Source organism: Saccoglossus kowalevskii, chromosome 6 (assembly GCF_978046115.1).
Source record: "Saccoglossus kowalevskii chromosome 6, keSacKowa6.1, whole genome shotgun sequence".
Classification (NCBI taxonomy): domain Eukaryota; kingdom Metazoa; phylum Hemichordata; class Enteropneusta; family Harrimaniidae; genus Saccoglossus; species Saccoglossus kowalevskii.
Window position 1 is genome coordinate 22391257 of NC_140646.1, and position 19292 is coordinate 22410548.

The window sequence follows — 19292 nt, forward strand, 5'->3', positions numbered from 1 at the left end:
TTTCGTTTCATTCTCACCTAGTGACATATTCTGAACGTAAGCAGCTGTGAAATGTTTAACTTTGGACTTTCCATTTGCAGCCGACCGTGAGTATGACATGGAAGATGATGAAGATGCTAACAGACGTAGACGTGGCGGTGGTGGTGGTGGTAGGAGCGGCGGCGGTGGTAGTAGGAGTGGTGGTGGCGGCGGTACTAAAAGAAAAATGCATTCTACTCCACCGAAAAGTAACAAAAAAGCTAGAAGGCGCTGATGTGAAAAGATTGACATGGTGGATTAATTTAACTTTTGAGGCGCGTAGTTTTCATACGAGAGGACAGTGACGTACATTTATATGCAAATATGAAGAGTCTGTCAATCGTGCTCTTGCACTCGTAACTGACTCCCCAAATTTTCGTCATCTTATTTTGATATATTAAAATTACTCTCCAGTTATGATCACGATTTGACTGCTGATTCATGTGGATCAAAAGTAGCAAACATTTTGAGTACTTCCCAAAACTAGACGGCCATGTTTCTGTGTATCTGCCTTATTGCGCATATATATATATATTTGTGAAGCCAACTGGGAATCCACGAATAAGCACGTCAATTAATTACAAGCATTTGGTTGAATAAATAATACCACCAAGGAAGGAATTTAATGTTTCTAATTTATATCAGGTGAGCGTATGTGCATATGCACCTGTACGTACAATTGTTAATAATTTTCTGATAGTATATCCTCACGTTGTTGTAAAGATTATCTTATTTTAAAAGTCAATTTGTGTATACTTTTGCGTGCAAAAGGCCACACTACTCTTTAAAAACAACGTTTTGAATTCTTGATGCGTTCTCGGATCTTTTTATATAAACACATATTCAGCATAGGTTTTTGTATGATGGTCCCAGCGTATAAACATTATTTTCACTTGTTTTTCGTGGTCACAGAAGCAGATTATATATAGGCTCGTTATGTTAGCAACATTTTCTGGTTTTAATTTTATCGAAGCTACATGTGCGAACAATTAATTATCATCGTCGCCGCTTTCAATATCGAAGATGAATATATTTACTGTATGCTTTACTTTATATAGTTATACTGCCAGAAAATCTTTACAAGTTTTTTTCTGTTATCATAACGTGGATTTATTGTGTTTCTGTTAAAATTTTAGTTAGCGATACTATACTAACAGATGGATTTGTTTTATGTAGTAAGAAATATATGAAGCTTGTCTTGACAATTTTATTGTTTGCCAACTTTACTCGTTCATACAGAGATTGAATAAATTCATATTATAATAATTTGTTTTGGAGTGCATGATTGTGAACAGCAGGATTGTTTTATTAACTTTGCTTTAACTGCCATGGCTTAAAGGCCCAATTCACTTGCCCTGGGCAAGTGTGAATTGGAGGTGTGACTATGCTAATGAGTGTTGTTAATCACTTGCTTAGCCTATGACACATCCTGTTTCAGCAGTCCAACATAACGTGACTTTGATTGACAGCAGTTAATTATTCAAGATTAGTAGCGTGTCCCTTTCCCCAGTTCCTGTTTTTTACTTTTATCCGCCAAAATCTCAGCTCGTACACTATTTATTGTAATAAATACTAAACACAGTTACTGCTGTGATATTCATAGTCACATGCATCCACTTTGGCACGACATAATCGACCTGTAAGTTAGAGAAAACGCGTTTTTACCGGAGCTTGTCTGGAGCTGTTTACTACAGTGTGACAAGCAAGGAAATAATCCCTATTGTTTAGGAGCGTATTTATAGTATACCTGGGCCTTTAATGTGCAATTGGTACCATATACTGGAAGCAGGAAATCTTTAGAATGTCATTGCATAGGATTACTTTTGTACAATCTCACGACTGAAAATCAATATAAACCTAGCCATACCAAATTTAGATGGAATGACGTGATAAATGCATAAATGTGAATATTCTGGGCTAATCTGCACTGGCTCAGAAGGTTGTAAATGATTAGCTAGTTTGAATTTCTAATTTGCATAACATTACTGAGAATGAACGTGCATTCAACGCCACAAGTTTTTTGTTTTTTTAGCCAGTCAGAATTCATCTTCCCAGCCAGTGCAGATCAGCAGAATATTCTGACATTGCATGATTGCATGTAATCCAATTCGTTGTATGGTGGCGCTGTTCACTTAGACAATCGCATTTATCATGCCTTGCGTAACTCTTGGAAGACTCGTCAGGCATTCACCGACATATTTCTGGATAAAAGTTGAAAATAGATTTTATTTAAGGTGGCATCAGGAGGATTCACTATTCGGATGTGGACTGTTCTGGTCAGCTGGCTGCTGAATCTGTTGAACTGGAGAGTACCAATTATTACATTGAGAAGTTTAGTTCTGATTCTAAGCAGTTGGCATAGTAGATAGATAAATAATTACGTTGCTGCAATAAAGGTAAATCTATCAGCAAGTCAATGAATTTTGCCAAATTCACAAACTGTTGTAATTCAATCACTGTGTGCTAACCATTTCTGGTCCCGCCACACTGGAAGGATTTGGCCACCTGACTGATATTTTCAGCTAGAGTAGGTTGTTTCTGATCTTTTTCCCGGAAACCAACTCGCCAAAGCATTTCCGACATGGAATTAGTGCGCCACATGCGACAGAATGTAGAAATGTGCAAGTGTCTGTGTGGGTACGTCGTATGTTTGCATTTATTCTGTGTAACGTGGTTGTGGTCAAATGACTTCTTTGTGTACTTGCAATATACTCGTTAAAAGGCCAACGAATTCATTCAAAACTAGAATAAAAATGGTACATGATGTCCCGGTGTGTGATACCGAGTGCGACATCCGCATTTCATTTGTCCTCGCGTGCATTTTTTTGTTTCCACTTGAGGACAATTTCAGACAAAATTTAGAAAGTAACATTTGTTGAATCCTTCCAATCATGGCGGTAAAAGTTGTGAGAGCTTAGAAAGTGCAAAACTTGGATAATAAATAATATAGGTTTAGGTAAAAAGCATAAATAAGCTACTACAATAAATGCTTGACGTATTTTTATGGTGTTGACAATCTTGTACTTGCGTCATCACTTTGATTGTCCAAATTGTTTGTCGCCAAGGCAGCCTCGTGCCTTACTGTTCCAACGTCCGCATTTTCCACCTCTTCAATCCCGTGTTTCTTGCTAACCGTGCTCGCTGCAGATAATGGTATCTCAATTCGAACTTTCTGTACCTCGGCAGGGTACGCAATGTAAGCGAGTGTTGCTAGGCCGGCTATGACGAATATTGACGATGTTATAATGACAACAATTTTCCATGCCTCTAAATCTCGAGCCTTCATGGTTTCAACACTAGTTTCGTTCTCGTCTTCGGTAAATAATTCACCCAGTACAACTTCTTGGACATCAGCCGCTGTCTAAAGTATGTAAAGTAAACAGTGAATTCAGTGTGATTATTACAATTTTGTCTGTTTTCACTTTTACATTTTGTTTTAAACCTCCAAACAGAACGTGCATTCCAAACAAAACGTGGAAATATGTCAGTATATTCTGTAGATAAGAAGGATTTGATTGGTTGAGCGATCGAATAAACGATGTCCCATATTGTAATTAGTCAGATTTATGTTAAAGATGGTACAAAACGCTCGTACAACACATCTTGTTTGAATAGCGTGGAATCATACATATCCATGTACAAGGCCAAGAAAAAGCCACTCGTACTATTCAGTTTAAAAATGTGCGTCATAGCTTATTGAAATTGTTTTTGTTTGTTTTTTTCAGAACATTAAAAAGATAAAAGTTTTCCTGAAAAATCATAATGCAAGCATACATTTTAGAATAGAAATAAGTAGCCTGTCAGCTGATACAACTCCGCTGTTGGCGATGTACATTTCGTAAGAACTATTACCCAGTCTAAGAAGTTAGTGCGCAGAATGAAACAATTGATAGGAGATATTAATAACACTATTAAGAATTACGCATTGAACAATTTGCATTTTTTTAGATTCACAGATTGGAAGCCATCTTATTCATCCAGAGTACTAATGTTGGTAATAATAACATTTTTACCAAAAATTCAAAAATAAAAAATTGAATATATCCTTCAAGAAATGAACAAATCTGAGAGAGATCTACTTGAGGTACCCATTTAACCAATATCAAAGCAATCATCATTGTTTAGGGGATTGAACATATCATCAACAAATGTACAAATTTGTAACAATATGAAAGGCATACAGCTGTCAGTTTTCAAAAAATATCCGAAAATGGAAAATTTACGACGACAGACAATCAGTAGTATGAACAACTCCATAGCGGAGCAAATGAAAATCAGTTTGTGTGCGTCGCACGACAGAGGGCAGTCGTCAATTATCAAAAATTTACATGATCAATGTTATACTTACAAAATCAGAACTACTTTGTTGAAGCGCCATCAAGAGAGCGTCCCGGGGTAAGTAAAACCCTGACGCGGCTGAGCAAAATTGATTACTACTCTGGACCTCCACAATGGTGAGAATACTTATGAAAACATAAATTAGAAGAAAAAAAGATATATTAGACAACATTTTTTAAACAATGATTTGATACCCCCTTAAAAAAAAACTTTTTTCTCGAGCTTGGACTATTAAAAACTCGACAAAACAATGAGCTACATCTTTACAGAAAACACCAGGTTTTGTCTGCGATCTGTTTCGACCGTTGGTATGGTGGACATGACTTATGACATTGCGCCCTCTATCGCTCCTGTCGAGATATTTAACTCAAGTCGGAATATTTTCCAAGTGGAAAACATTCATATGATACGATTGCATCATTCCGTTATAAGGGAATAAACTGCACTGTCCACATCTTAATATGTTTCAATCCATGCAATACTGAGCCAAAATTATCTTCGTGGTGTCAAATGGTGGTAAATCGTATAATATGGCGTGTGATAAAGGCAGACAAGTACCTACTAGTAACATGTTTTGGCGGACTTAAAGTCCATTGTCCAGTTGATGTTTGCATACGCAAAATTAACATCCTAACATTTTACCAAATATGCATTCACTTTATATCACAGGGATAAATTTGATTCCGTGTTACATGGATTTAAAGCGGGAGGGTCGTCACCTGCGCACGCGCGGAAATTGAGTCCCAAGCGATGATAACAACACACGCTAAAAACGTAAAGGCTCATGGGCAGACGCTTGTTTGTAAACAATGACTCGCGATGGCCATCTGACGCATGTGCGGGTGATGGCTCCCCCGCTTTAAAACAAAATGTTTATAAACGAGCTCGTGACGCCCCTTTCAAGTTGATACTGTGCGGGAAATTCTCTTTCCGGTATTGTGAGTTGCACGAAAGAGTTACAGACGTAGACAAAACTCTCACCAACCTTAGAGACTCGTGGATGCGTCTTGGATACCCGTTTGCCACCAGTACTTCACTATGACTAATAATATCAGCTGTGTTATCACTGAATAAATACAAATAATGGTAATACTATGAATCAAATGATTCAACTTTTTGTATTGCTCGACAAAAGCCCAGAATCTCAACTCCTTCTAACTTCATCTAAGCAACTAACAGGCAGCTTTCTTTGGCGGAATATGTCAACCAATGAGAAGGCGCCTCAATAGAAAGCGTCGACCTATAACACTAGTTCTATTTGGCTGTTTTTAATCAGATTCACAAAACCACATTAAATTTTGACATAGATGCACAATTTGATGTCAAGAAAAATACGCTGCTTTCTGATTGGTTCAACTGTTGGGCGTTAACTGTTTGGTAGCCAATAAGGTACAATCTTGTAAGTAGCTTCGAATCTACTCCGAATATGCTAACGTTTACGAATTGGTGTACTTTTGAAAACTAGTATTAGCCGAGAAGTGTGTAATATTACTGACGTATGATAATTCTGTATTTTTCATAAATTACGATTTATCTATGTATATGTTTGCACGGCGCCGACACGATGCCATTGTGCCGCCATGAGATAGAACAGAATGCATTGTAACTCCACTTACCTGATGGTAATATCGCCACAACATTGGCTTTCATGGGATTTGCAGTAATGATTGACGGCATTAGCGACATCTGTTCGATATGTAATGGCTTTTGGTGGCCACTGTCACAAAATATCACAATTATATGAATTTATTTCCAGGTTAACACAAACATACTCCGAATATTTCTAAATTACCATAATTTTTGTTTTTATTATGCAAAATACCTCATTAACATGCATATATTTCTCATCTGAGGAATCCAGCACATTCATTTCACGCTCATAGACGGTATCTAATCTCACAAATAACGACAGTGTCAATCACAATAATTTCCCTAAAATGACTTACCAGTGTCATTGAAAAACTGGAAAGTACGACATTCACACCATTGTCGATATCTTGCTGAGAAGCTGCATGAATAAATAAACAAATAGTGAAAATAGTTTCGTGTTTTCCGATATGATGGAGCCATTTTCTAGTTTTCTTTATTTCACGGACGAATTCGATGTTCAATCACTAAACAACCGATGGTAAATTGTGAGGAAAAATTAAAACAATATTTAGTCTGGTAGCGTTTAATAATACAAACTCCCCCGTACCTGTTTCTGGACACTGTTTCTCTCCTGCTTTTCCCTCCACCTGCGAACCAAATTTAATGCACCAATCGTTGTTCGTCGTCATAGAGTCTTCAACAACGATGAGCACACATACATAGTTCAGTAGAGGGCAGTATTTCCTTGGTATCGTCACCATAGCTGTCAGTTGCGCGAGTTCGATATTGCTGCCAGCATCGATATTCTGTGATAAATCGGCACCCTGGAGTACGTTGAAAATAACAATGATGGGAGTGAGTGAGTATGTGAACAGGTGAGTGAGTGAATGAATGAATGAATAAATGAATGAATGAATGAATGAATGAATGAATGAATGAATGAATGAAATCAATGGTAGTGATTTACAATGATTTTCCTAAAATGAATAATATTTTGCCCATGTTACCACTTTACTCGCAAAAACAATAACTACTTTGTACAAATTCATAATTGGCAGGGAACGCCGAGTCTTTTCTGCAAGATGTTCCAACAATTATTAAGGTGACGGTCTGAGTCAGATCAGTGTGACACTGGACTCCAGTTAGAATATTTTCCAAAGTGAAAAAACATTCATGATATGATTATATCGTTTTCTTAGAACGGGAGGGTCGTCATCTGCGCACGCGCGGGAATTGAGTCCCAAGCGACGATAACACCACACGCTAAAAACGCGAGGGCTCATGGGTAGACGTTTGTCTGTAAACAATGACACAATATGGCCATCTGACGCATGCGCAGGTGACGACTCCCTCCGCTTTAAAATGATACAATGTAGGACAATGTCAGTGAGTGATAAATACACAATTAATAATAATTGTAAACTTCGATAGATACTCACAGTTGGAAGTGTGACGTTGAAATGCACTGACTGTGTGGCGGTGGCCGAGTCCAGCTCATAGTAATCACTTAAATATAGCTGTATATAGAAATTATCACTGTCGCTACTATTGAGGTTTTCGGGACCATCATTCATCACTGTCACGTCAAATGTAATATCAAGCTCTGTATCGACTTGGTAAGTGGCTGGATTGGGAGATGTAATCACTAATCGTATGGGCTGCAAATCTGTGACTGGGTGAATGGATTATTTATATGATTACCACTGGGGATGGGGTCGCCTATTATTAAAGTGCAGTGGTCGTCGTGCTGCGCATGTGCGAGATATATGGGTCTCATATAAACAAAAATGGCGACTTTGACTGTTGCGCAGACCAACGAGTACGAACTGACACGTTTCCAAGCTTTAATTAAGTAATTTCCATGTGATTGGAAGGCATCGAAGGAGTCACCGGCGGTAATTAGTGCAAGTCGCGCCCAGGTAAAACCTCATACTTGTGATTTCCATTAGAAGAGCGCATTGGATTGTGGGAAAATCAATGTTTATCAACACAAATGTCGAACATGCGCAGCGCGACGACTACCGCTCTTTAATATAGCCATGAATGCAGTTGCACAATACTGCCGTTTCAGATCATGATGCCCATTTGTTTCCAGATTCATTCCAAAAAAGAGACAAAAGGAAGTTTCTTCAATCATTATTTGTTAGTCAAAGTTAAATTCTGCAAAGCTACCGTGTGAAAACAGATTAAATTGGATCAGTTTTTTTTGAAGAAAATATTCAGGAAATAAGTTGCAATTGCATTAGAGGTTAGGATCATCAGCTAGCAGATGTTTAGCACCTATACATAGTGAATTTGAAGGAAGGAAACTCCAGTATCCGCATGTTTTGAACGATACAGAGCCCGGTAAATCGAAAGTGAAATATAAATGTTTTGGGTACTATGACAGTTTTGCTAACAATGAATGTTATTTTACGATAATATTTGAGTAGTACAACCTCGTTTGTTTGTTTGTTAGTTAGTTCAGAGGCGGCGGCACGAAATATTATGCTTGGGAGGAGAGGGGTCTGCTCACCAACCTTACTAGGGGGCCGCGGCATGCTCCCCCTTAGTAAATTTGGAAATCTAGACCATGTGAAACGCTATTTCCTCGAAAGAAATGTTGGGGCGTCGCCCCTCCAAAATCAAGCTGAAACCCTTCATGTCAGCAAAATGTGCCCCTCAAAATGCAGGAAATAGCATTTCAAAGGGTCCAGATTTCAAAATTATTAAAGGGGGAGCATGCCCCCCGGACCCCCTAGGAAGGTTGGTGAGCAGATCTCGCTCCTCCATACAAAATTTCGTATCACCGCCTCTGGTGTTGTGTATACGTCATTGAGACAATTGGACTATTATACTACCAGCGTTTCCACTGCATCGGCTAAAACAAGTGTGATGTATTGTCCCGGTAGTCACGTAAATACATATTTAATACATACAACTTTATCAACAAGTACCGTATTGTTAGGGTGCAGTGTGGCAACTGCAAGCGACTAAAACAATATGTTGGGTAGTTACTTTCTATATATTATACCGTTAAAATCGCTTATCGTTCACCAACCCTAGCACGATTTGGCATTGTAAGCAACCCGTATACAGCGTATTTTGTCTCGCGTTGGTCGCTTGCGGTGTGGTAGAGGTGATACAACGGCTACGTTTACGAGATCAATGAACACATACGCTGAAACATACCTTGGGTGTACACAACAGTTGTTGTCGCTAACATCACCAACATCAATGTAACACACCACATATTGAAGTGCCCGGGGTAAAAACGACGATACAGAAAACAAACCTCTAAATAAGCTGCCTTCTATTTTCTACACCTGTAATGTAACGCTTCCTCATGCTCACTTTGCTCGACGGGTCACTACGGGTCGATGAAATTGCTTTGTGCTGGTTTCATTTGTTATTCAAATACTATTAACATCATAATTAGCCTTAGAAAACGAATCGTGGGCACCACGTGTTCAGAATTAGCAATCGAGTTGTTCAATGACATACTATAATACATAGTATATTTGGGTTTACCTCTATCTGTGATATTCCGGTAACAAAATTCCAATCTTTAAAGAGGTCACATGAAATATAAACTGGATGACGTGTTTTTGAACGCCCCTATAACACAACGATTTGAATTATCTTGTTTTACCGACTACAAATATATATGTAAATATTTCATATATTTATGGTTTATAATATTGCAGTCATAAATTTATTTGATTGCGCTACCATTCGAAAAAAAATAAAACACATACCATTAACTGTCTAACGTACTGAGCACAAATATTAAAACTGTATAAACAGGTGGTATCGTGTGTTATGTTATTTCACTGCCGTGATTCAGACGTATCCTGAGCTGGCTTAGCAACTGTAATGTTGAACTACATCTGGAAAGTTACCATTCTTGTGGTAGCACATATTGTACGATGTATACAGTAGCAAATTGCATAGGTTAGGATCACAGAAACTTGTAAAAAGGAGTGTGAGTAAATCCTATTTCTCAACACCCACCCAATAGGCGAACAATTATCATGTACTTATTTTATTCCAAATAAACCCTCACCCTAAAAAACTCTAAATAAAAAAAAAGAAAACTGCGATCACGTTTGGTACATATATCTATTTATATATACCAATGTATACACTGCCGTGTTGTCCGAATATGAAGATACCTCTATACATAACATAGCATACTTATTAAAACCTTGCCCGTTGAAAATCTAGATATTATATAAAGACTGACTGTTATATGCTTATCGCATTGGTGCCCGAGGACGTATTCGAGATGTAAATTAAATGCTGAGGTACTTATTAATAGTTGTATAATAATATTTTGATAATAATCAATCCTTAGAAACCTCAAATTAACTAGTTCTTGGACCGTGACGGACATCTGCGTTTTTTTATTATCCTTGAATGAATCAAATATACAATTTTGTAGTTATGCAGTCATTTTAATGTTTTGTTATTTTGCGATAGAGTTCAGCTGTTATAATTAATTGTGCACGTTCTGTCAAGTGAAAAGAATTTTTCTGGAATGTACTGTTGAAAGTAATATTTAACCCTGGTAGGTAAAGTACGTTATTATTAACTAACAAATGGTTCCCACTTATGAAGGTAAACCCCGGGAAATTACATTTCGGATCATTACGACGTCAGACAGAAATTCTTTCAAAACAAAATATGCACAATAATTGTATATATTCGTGTTCATGTGCCCGTAACCTACATGATTCTACATCTATCAGCGTAACGTCATAAGTTAAAGCGTGTCGTAATTTTGCGGTATTTTACGGGGTATTTTAATCCTACCATATTAGAAAATGCGAATTCCCAATATGGAATGATTACGCGCGTAAGCGTCCTTTAATAATAAAAACAAACATGGCTTCCACCAGAGTTTGACTGGATTCAACACAAAGAAGTTCGCTGATTCTGTTCTAAACATTTTGGATTTTGGCATTCCCATGATGTATCCTTGGAAGAAAAAAGACATAAGGTTAATACGCGAATACCTCAAAGTATGCAGTCGTAATAACCTCGTACTCATTTATCTGATATATTATCAACACCTGTAGAACTCAGTAATTACCTCCAAACTTTCTCTGTCACTCACTTTAAAGGCACATCTTGACTGCTGCAGAGTTAAATAAAAAAAAAACTAAATTTCATGATGTCCTTTGTAAAAAGATTTTATTTTGTTAAAATTTACAAATATTACAAATTCAAAAGTTAAACTGTTAATAAATCACCACATCGAAATAAATCAAAATTGCTAAGTATCGCCCTCTAGCGACAAAGCACGTCTTGTTCCTAGGCCAACAAATATCAACCGCCATTTTGTTGTAAGTGATGTGTCACCAAGATGTCGTCGTTGCTCGGTAAAAACGAAACATGATGATACTAAAAAAAAGCATTTGGCTATTTCAAACATGCGCGTGGAATACTCAAAACACGAATCATGGCACAGTATTTTAATATTATTCCTTTCATTCAATAATCCAGTTTGAAATTGGATCAAATGCAAGTTACAGTCTGTCAGTTTTTAGTTTAAACAATCGATAGTGTTGAATTGAATCGAAATCAAGTGAACCACATAAAACAATTAAAATATATTTGAGTGTGTAATTCCACATATTATTATGTTTTTATAATTATTATAACTGAAAATATGGCAATATTCATTGTTTGGTATATACAAAAAATATTGTGGAATTCTAAAATCTGTTTTATTTTATTTATTAAGGTTAATATTTCAATATTTAATCTCTCCTATCTAACAATGTCACAGCTTTCCAAATAAATCGATTTGGAGTTTCGTTTAAGTGGATTAACTCTGGAATGTTCAACAAATATTTATTTCTTAGGTTACTGAATTCAGAGTCTGAATGAGTCGAGTACCTAGACATATGATCGATCACGTGATTATATTCAAACATTATGCTGTACATCACTGGTAAAGATCTGATCCGGTAAGATGGCGGTTGATACTTGGTCCTTGTGGGTGACCGTTGATTGAGGGCAAAGAACCGGCTTAGGTATAAGCACATACTCGGAGACGTTGAGGGCGTCGGTTTGTTTTGATCCGCGGTCGTCCGCTAATATTTTTCATAGATTTGCCTATGATTCTGAATACACAACCAACCAACCGTCCTAGAGGGCGCAGTGGGTTTTCTGAAATGCAATATGGTATCTTTGGGTGGAATACTAGAACGTGAATGACACGAAATGGACACGTTCTCGTCAGGTTCAAGTAAATCTGGCCCCCTAACTGTTCTTTCGTGGGAGAGGGCCGAAGAGTTTATGAAATATATTAGGAAATAATGCAGACTTGCATTTAGTAACGAAGTACTGTTTCATAAAGTTGGGTCCCTGAGTTATTGTAAGGCAGTGTCATCCATCCTGCAATTAAATCATCACAAGTCATTCTTTCTCGTGACCCAAAAATGGTATAGCAACAAGGGGCCGTACTTTTTAAAACGACACTTTTGTTTCAGTTGTTCGCGTACTACTCCGGCTCTACAGGGAAAAGTATCCGCATACCCAGACGAGTTTATCACCAGTATCCGTTTTGTTGTATACGTTTACCACCAGTACCCGGGGCTGCTTCGGCAGGGAGAGGGAGCTCCCATTAAAAAGTTGTGTAGATGTAAGTGGGACTTCTTTTTCAACCTTCACCGGGACGGTATCCCCCCCCCCGGGGGTACTGGTAGTGACAAATGAGTACAGTCGACATTGACGTTGAACCCCCATTGAGGGGTTAAGGGGTGAGTAGAGCGAGTTGACGGCTCCGTGTCCAAATATCTGCGGTGCATAACAAGGCTGTATTAGTCAGTATGGTAACTCATGTCACGGGGAATACGCAAACACAGACACACAAGTTGGGACTGAAACTATTATCGTTCTTGATCTTCCGAGAGTTGATTGTTGTGAGCATTCCGGGTGATCCAACATCCCGTCAAGTCAGTTACGACACAGTGTATTACGTCATCTCAGCGTTGCTCTATTTTCATTTCATACTTGTCTTATTGGTATACGTAGACTTGAACGTCTCTGTTAAAATATTTAGCATAGTTACACAATGCAATGTACGATTGAACGTGCAAGAAGAAAGCAAATAGTATAAGCATCGTGTCAGTAAGAGTATCCTAGTTAGATACTTTTATTACCATTATGGAAAAAAATACACAGAAGAATTATAATTACCCAGGGACAGGACGAGTAAAATTGTACATTAAAATGAAAATGACCCGAATCGTTTACGCCACTTTCGATCGCGCGTTAATAAGTTTGTTTTACCTCAACTAAGTAAGTAAATCTGTTTAGGGAACACAAATTGAAGTGACGTAGTACGAAAAAACCCACCGCGTGTACTCCACTATTTAGTTACGTCGTCTACTAGTATTCCAAGAAAGTCGAAAAAGAAAAGTAGTCTCCCGATCGGAGTCCGTTTACCCGCCCCATCCTCACTATATGATACCTACTTGTTTCGTTGCGGTAGCACCAACCATATCACAGCACCGATAACAGTGAGTGAGATGAGGGCACATACAACAATAACAGCAATCAACCACGATTCAATAAAGAACTCATCCTCTCCCATATGTTCCGTCATACTCACTCCTATGACGTGATAATCAATTTCCTGTGAAGATAACGCCATCGTTCTTAGATGTATTCAAGCAGTGGTTTTACGGCAAAGTTTATTTGGATACATTTAATTGTTATAAACAAATAATTCGTACTCACATTTCCTAAATCATCTCGGTGTTCGTTTATCGACCCATATAGGGCGTCCTGGGTTAAGTAGAACATATCTTCACTTGCTCTCCGTACCCTCAGACTGTCAGACGGATTTCGAATATTTCTTCGTTTTCTTGAATTACTGGAGCTTCCCAAATTACAAAGTGTGTTGTTGTCTTTTGCCATGATGTACGTCATTATCCTTCGTGCATGACATTGACAAAGTCGTTTAATTACAGTACATGTAGTTAGTTTGAATACACACTTAAATACGTTTGATGGTGAAGCGGTATGTTTCCATAGGTGAATGACCATGTGCATATTTTTTTTTTACTGCCAATTCATTTTATGATTTATTGGTTGATCAATATTCCCATGTCGATCACATTCTACCCAATTTTCTATTTATGCATTCATCCTTATCGATCAACCAATCACTATTTACTAACCTGCCATTTTCTCCATTCGTGGATTGTACAGGAAATCCTCTCCCAATCTTAACGTCGTCGGCGTCAACCACGTCGGCCAAGAGAGTACTGCGTCTATGGAGCGAACGTACGACACGTACTCTATATTTACTCGCAATCTGCCCGTCCAAGTATCCATGTATTACATACTTTGTTATTACAATTATTAATATGATATGATGTGCACCTTAGATGAATACACATCGGGTTTGCGAACAATAATACAATTTTAAAGGATTACATTTAAAGGGCGGTGGTCGTCAATATATGCATGTATTTTACACGCGTTGTGTACGTCGCAATGAGCCCTATATCGAACAGGACGCGGCACGACGACCACCGCCCTTTGGGTTCAGGAAGAAACAAGTTTCAAATATATTTTAAGTAATTTGAGTGGACTATACCCTAACTGATACATTATATCCTATGTTGTGAATTACACTAATAGTTATTTTTAAGACAAGTTGAAAGGAAATTAATTATATATACTCACTTTGATCCGTAACCTGGACAACACGCTCCAAAATGCGAGTTGATATTACAGTAGGTGTTAACCAAATTGGCAACCGCCTGACGATAACTTGTGACAATTGGTGGCCACTGAAAACGAAGAATTCAAACTGAATTCAACGATATCAATCAAAATATCAATGCAGATCATGGTATGAATTTGATTATAAAAAAACGTGTTTTAAGTTTTAAAAAAATACCTGATCAGCGAGGATGATATCTTCTAATGTAACTACGACGCCATATCTTGATTCAACTTCGTCCACTGCGAATCAGAACGAATATGCAAATTACATGGATTTTTAAGAGCATGTGCAGTTTGTTACCAATTTCGTTTGCTCGAAAGGTTCTATGGTGTCATATTTCATAAGCATCGCGCAAATCTTTCGAAGGTTTAACTTACTATAATTTTGACACTGTTTTTCACCGGCTTTCTCGTCGTCTTGTAGTCCAAACATCACGCATTTATCGTCGTTTTCCACGTTAGAATCTGTGTAAGACGAGTCGACTATTTCAGGAACTATACAAATATAGCTATAAGCGCCACAATTCTCACTAGGAATCTTCACCTGACCTCTCAACCCTGTAAGCATAATGGACTGTCCCGCATCAATCGCTTGATTCACTCCTCGGTCCTAAATAAGAAAAACAAAACAACGACTTGCGAATATTAAAACGGTGTTAGAACAATCACTTATCCAAAAATGATTCACTTAGAAAACAAACATCAATAACCAATGTGAAAATGTTTTGAAGCCACACAGCTACTTCCGTTAGTCATTATATTGTTAAAGGGCGGCAGTCGTCGCGCCACGCACGCGCGAGATATATGGGTCTCATATAAACAAAGGTGGCGACTTTGACAGATCAACGAGTACAAACTGAGACGTTTCCAAGCTCTAATTAGGTAATGTTTAGGTACTTGGAAGGTATCGAAGGAGTCACGGGCGGTATTCATTGCCAGTCGAGCCCAGGTTAAACCTCATACTTGTGATTTACATTTGAAGAGCGCATTGGATTATGGGAAAATCAATGTTTATCAACACAAATGATGCACATGCGCAGCGCGACGACCACCGCGCTTTAAAAGTGATACTTTGACAGGTTTCCAGAGTTACCTCTTGGCGTCGTGCATTCGCAGCGGCGTCCAACAACCAGGCAACTAGCGACCTCGTCTGGTGGAAGAACTCACGCAGCCAATATAGTTGAACACGGTTAGTAACCGTGATTTGAACGACATTGCGTTCACCCACATGTCATTTTGACGTCACCAAAGTCTTCCGTCACCAGAGGGCGAGATTTATAGAAATGGTGTATCGACACCGAGAACATATAAATGTGCTTTACAATCAGCAATCTATTTGGTTGGTTATAAATAAAGAATAAACCTTACCGATATGGCTATACATACCATGACGGTTTGTTGTGACGTGTCCGACGTCGAGTCTTCGTACTGTGGATTGTCTGTCAGATACAACTTCAAAATAAAATTGTTGCCATAGTTACTTCTGACGGTCAAATCTCCCGTGGTTGCAGCCACGTTCGAGATTTCGACAGTGAATATGATATCTATACGAGTATTTTGTTGGTAGACTACTGGATCTGGTGATGTGACTGTGAATTCTGTGATGGCAATATCTGCAAACAGAAATTGAAAGAAAGAGAGAGAAATAAACGTGCATTAACATCTTTTTTCTTTTTTTTTTATTTATTTATTATTATTTCACCAAATAATAAAAAAATACAAGACACACACAGAAAAAATAATGAAAAAAACAAAACAAAACAAAAAACTTATGTTCACAATAGCTGATCTAATAAACTCCAATATAATCTGAAAGACTTTGATTTGACATTGTATATCCTTATTTTGTACATATCTATTTTCTTTTGGTATGCTAAATAAACACATAAATTTACAAAAGATGGCTTTACATTCTTGTACCTACAATTGAAAAATACATTTTAGTTTCTGTGATATCATAGAGACTTACATAGCTTGCTGTGTTTTTTTTTTCTATTCACAAAGACGGGCCAAAACATTTCATTTCATTGTCTATTCTTGTTTGTGATTGACAACGTTTGGGACATTGTGACGTAGCTCCGTCTTTGACAATCAGCCTGAGTAGCTGCTTATATTACTAACTCATATACAACCTGACCTATATCAATACGTGGAATATACTTTGAATTTTTGTTATTTTAGTGAAAAATTGTGCATTTTCAATGTTTTAGCCTTCACCGTTTTTTTTTTTCACAAAACAAAGAATACGAGTCCAGACAATGCCAGCCCAAAATTACATACATAATGATATTATTGAACGTTAAGTTTCTATAATCAGGGAATTTTACAGTAAAATGCGACTACCTGGATTGGTGGCGAATGTACAAACGCCTTGCAGGAACAGTATAGTAACGATCAACCCAGGACGCTGCGTTGCTGACATAGTTCCCGGATGTCTGTAAAATAAGAATTGTCGTTCGCACCTGGTTACGTTTGAAATGGACATATATTTGTGAAACGCGTCTAACCATTGAACGGATGCTTGTGAATGTAGTTCAGGAAATGTGAAAATGTAGAGTATGCCGGAAACAGTTCACCTGCCCTGAAGTCAGAATGGGTGAAACCATTTTAAGAAAGAAGGTGTATAGCAACAAACTTTCATGGTAAAAACAATCACATGATAGTTTACTGTTTCTCTGGCCACGTCAACGTTTGGCTTCAAGCACACCATTCTAAAACGAAAATACTAAAAACATTAGGTTGTAACTCAGCCTGAGATTGCAATTACCTGTACGTGTAGTTAATTAGGTATAGGTATTTGTAAACGCATGCGCATTACCATTTTTCAGTATTTTATCGAATGAATTCTGCTTTTGTACCGTACCGTAATGATTTTATCAAGATAGAATATCGAAATTAATTATTCAAATTTGCTTAAAACATTTAAAGCTATCCATATAAGTTGCCATTTTAAACAAGCTGGCTTTTATCACTTTTCCTTATTATTTTTAATTTGCTTGTCAAATGAAGGCATGTTGGCAATAGGAAATTGTGTTAATTTTATTCAACACTGAAAAGGAGGAATTATATGAAACATACGCAATGGTTTAACAAATATACTTTTGTGTTATTTATCCGGTCGCATGATGACATTGCGGCAAATTGTAGATTAAAAAACGATACAATCTAATTATTACGTATAATCATAGACCTTATAGTAGTATGAACCAATGGTAACTTTATAAAATTGGTAAAACCACTTGACCTCCACCATTGCTATATTTGTCCTGTAAATTACAGTACACGTATCGCTGTAAATTGCACGGCTACCCCAATTTTATTTAAATTACATTGCATTAAATTTCGGCGCGTTACGTTACAGTACGTTACATTATGTTTCATGCTCACCGGAGTAGGTCAACGGTCATCGTGAAACTTGCCATTACCGTAAAAGAAACGAACTTTCGTCATGCTTGCATGGCATTTTTATGTGGGCTTTAGTTGATTTAGCACAGTGAACTAAAACATGAACACACCCTTTGTCGCACACATCAACTATGGCTTTCACTTATAGCTCCGCAACGGGAAATGAATATGCAGATATGGAAACATTCTTGGGATACGAAATCAAGCAATAATTACCCGCTGACGTCAGTGTAATAAAACTGAAGGCTACTCTATAAAGAAACACGTCTGATCTTTGCGGCCAAGCGACAAAGTTTACAGCGGCAAGAAATAATAAAACTGCGAAACTTCGATTTTTGTTTAAATTCTGTTAATATATTCCCACATGGTTGACTTAGCGGGATGTCAAGCGCAAACAGTAGAGGGAAGAACACAGAGGCTTTGCTGGATTACTATAACACTCGTGGGCCGTGGGTTGTTGTTTCGATCAATAAGGCAATCCATTTTAACTCCAAACATTTAGAGTTCTTCTTTTGCTGATATTGCCAGTTAAACAACGAAGATCAAGATACAACGATTCAAAGTGTCTAATAATATAAAATGTCGCTTGATGTTTCGTGGACTTGTGAAGGTAAAAGTGAGTTATTGTAAACACACCGCCTATCAGCCCACATACATAAACACAACAATGCTAACTCACGTCAATATACTAGTATTTACGCTGTCCCAACACGTCGCTGTCTGTAAGGATGTAATCCACTGTACCAATTCCGTGTAACTATTCACCATTGACCCAGAGAGTCTGCTTCTAACCAAACCAACGCCCAATTAAAAACGGCACCTTTCTCTGCTCGCTGTGCTACGCCAATTGAACGGCAATGGGTCGCTTTGATCCCAGCCTATTATAATATAGAACGTCGACCTTGCAACCTGTTGGCCAGGTGACTGGTGTCATGCATACGATTACCGTTGCGGGTCGTTTGACCTTCACCGGGGAAAGCCAAGCTGTTTTTGAGAGTTCTAAGTATAAGTAGTGGTCGTCTTTAATCATAACACAATGAGATGGACAACTACCAGGGCAAAGGAAGATAGAATTATTAGAATATTACAACAATAATTACAGCAATAATTCCAGGCTGGCATAGCCATTTATATACGTCATATTTACAGTTCACTGGAAGGGGGCTTTGTTATTTCCTTTAATTTCATTACTATCACAACAAACTACGTAATTA

The 19292-nt window shown here is 37.7% G+C and overlaps 3 protein-coding genes across 4 annotated transcripts in view; 1 reads left to right on the plus strand and 2 right to left on the minus strand.

Moving 5' to 3' along the window:
• Positions 1-1284, plus strand: part of LOC100376768 (FACT complex subunit SPT16) — a 37800-nt gene extending 36516 nt beyond the window's left edge. The window contains exon 23 of the mRNA XM_002732959.4: positions 81-1284. Within this exon, the coding sequence (XP_002733005.1) occupies positions 81-253 (173 nt within the window). The 3' untranslated portion in view covers positions 254-1284. The remainder of the gene's footprint in view (positions 1-80) is intronic.
• Positions 1285-2216: 932 nt separating this feature from the next.
• Positions 2217-9290, minus strand: LOC100378562 (uncharacterized). Of its 2 annotated transcripts, none has more exons than XM_085500199.1 (8): positions 9118-9290; positions 7386-7618; positions 6554-6770; positions 6303-6364; positions 5973-6073; positions 5342-5422; positions 4367-4481; positions 2217-3379 (listed from the first exon to the last, which is right to left on the minus strand). In XM_085500199.1, the coding sequence occupies exons 1-8, from the start codon at positions 9176-9178 to the stop codon at positions 3020-3022; spliced, it is 1230 nt and encodes a 409-aa protein (XP_085356325.1). In that variant the 5' UTR covers positions 9179-9290; the 3' UTR covers positions 2217-3019. The 2 variants fall into 2 exon arrangements, with proteins under 2 accessions (XP_085356325.1, XP_085356326.1); XM_085500200.1 differs by having other exon boundaries at positions 9221-9275.
• A 3644-nt stretch (positions 9291-12934) lies between these two features.
• On the minus strand, positions 12935-18949 carry LOC100378416 (uncharacterized). The gene is made up of 10 exons (XM_002732970.4): positions 18758-18949; positions 17017-17108; positions 16060-16286; positions 15052-15283; positions 14849-14913; positions 14632-14738; positions 14121-14213; positions 13678-13873; positions 13413-13573; positions 12935-12981 (listed from the first exon to the last, which is right to left on the minus strand). Exons 1-10 carry the CDS (start codon positions 18844-18846, stop codon positions 12954-12956), a joined length of 1290 nt encoding a protein of 429 aa, XP_002733016.2. The 5' UTR covers positions 18847-18949; the 3' UTR covers positions 12935-12953.
• Between the last annotated feature and the right edge of the window lie 343 nt (positions 18950-19292).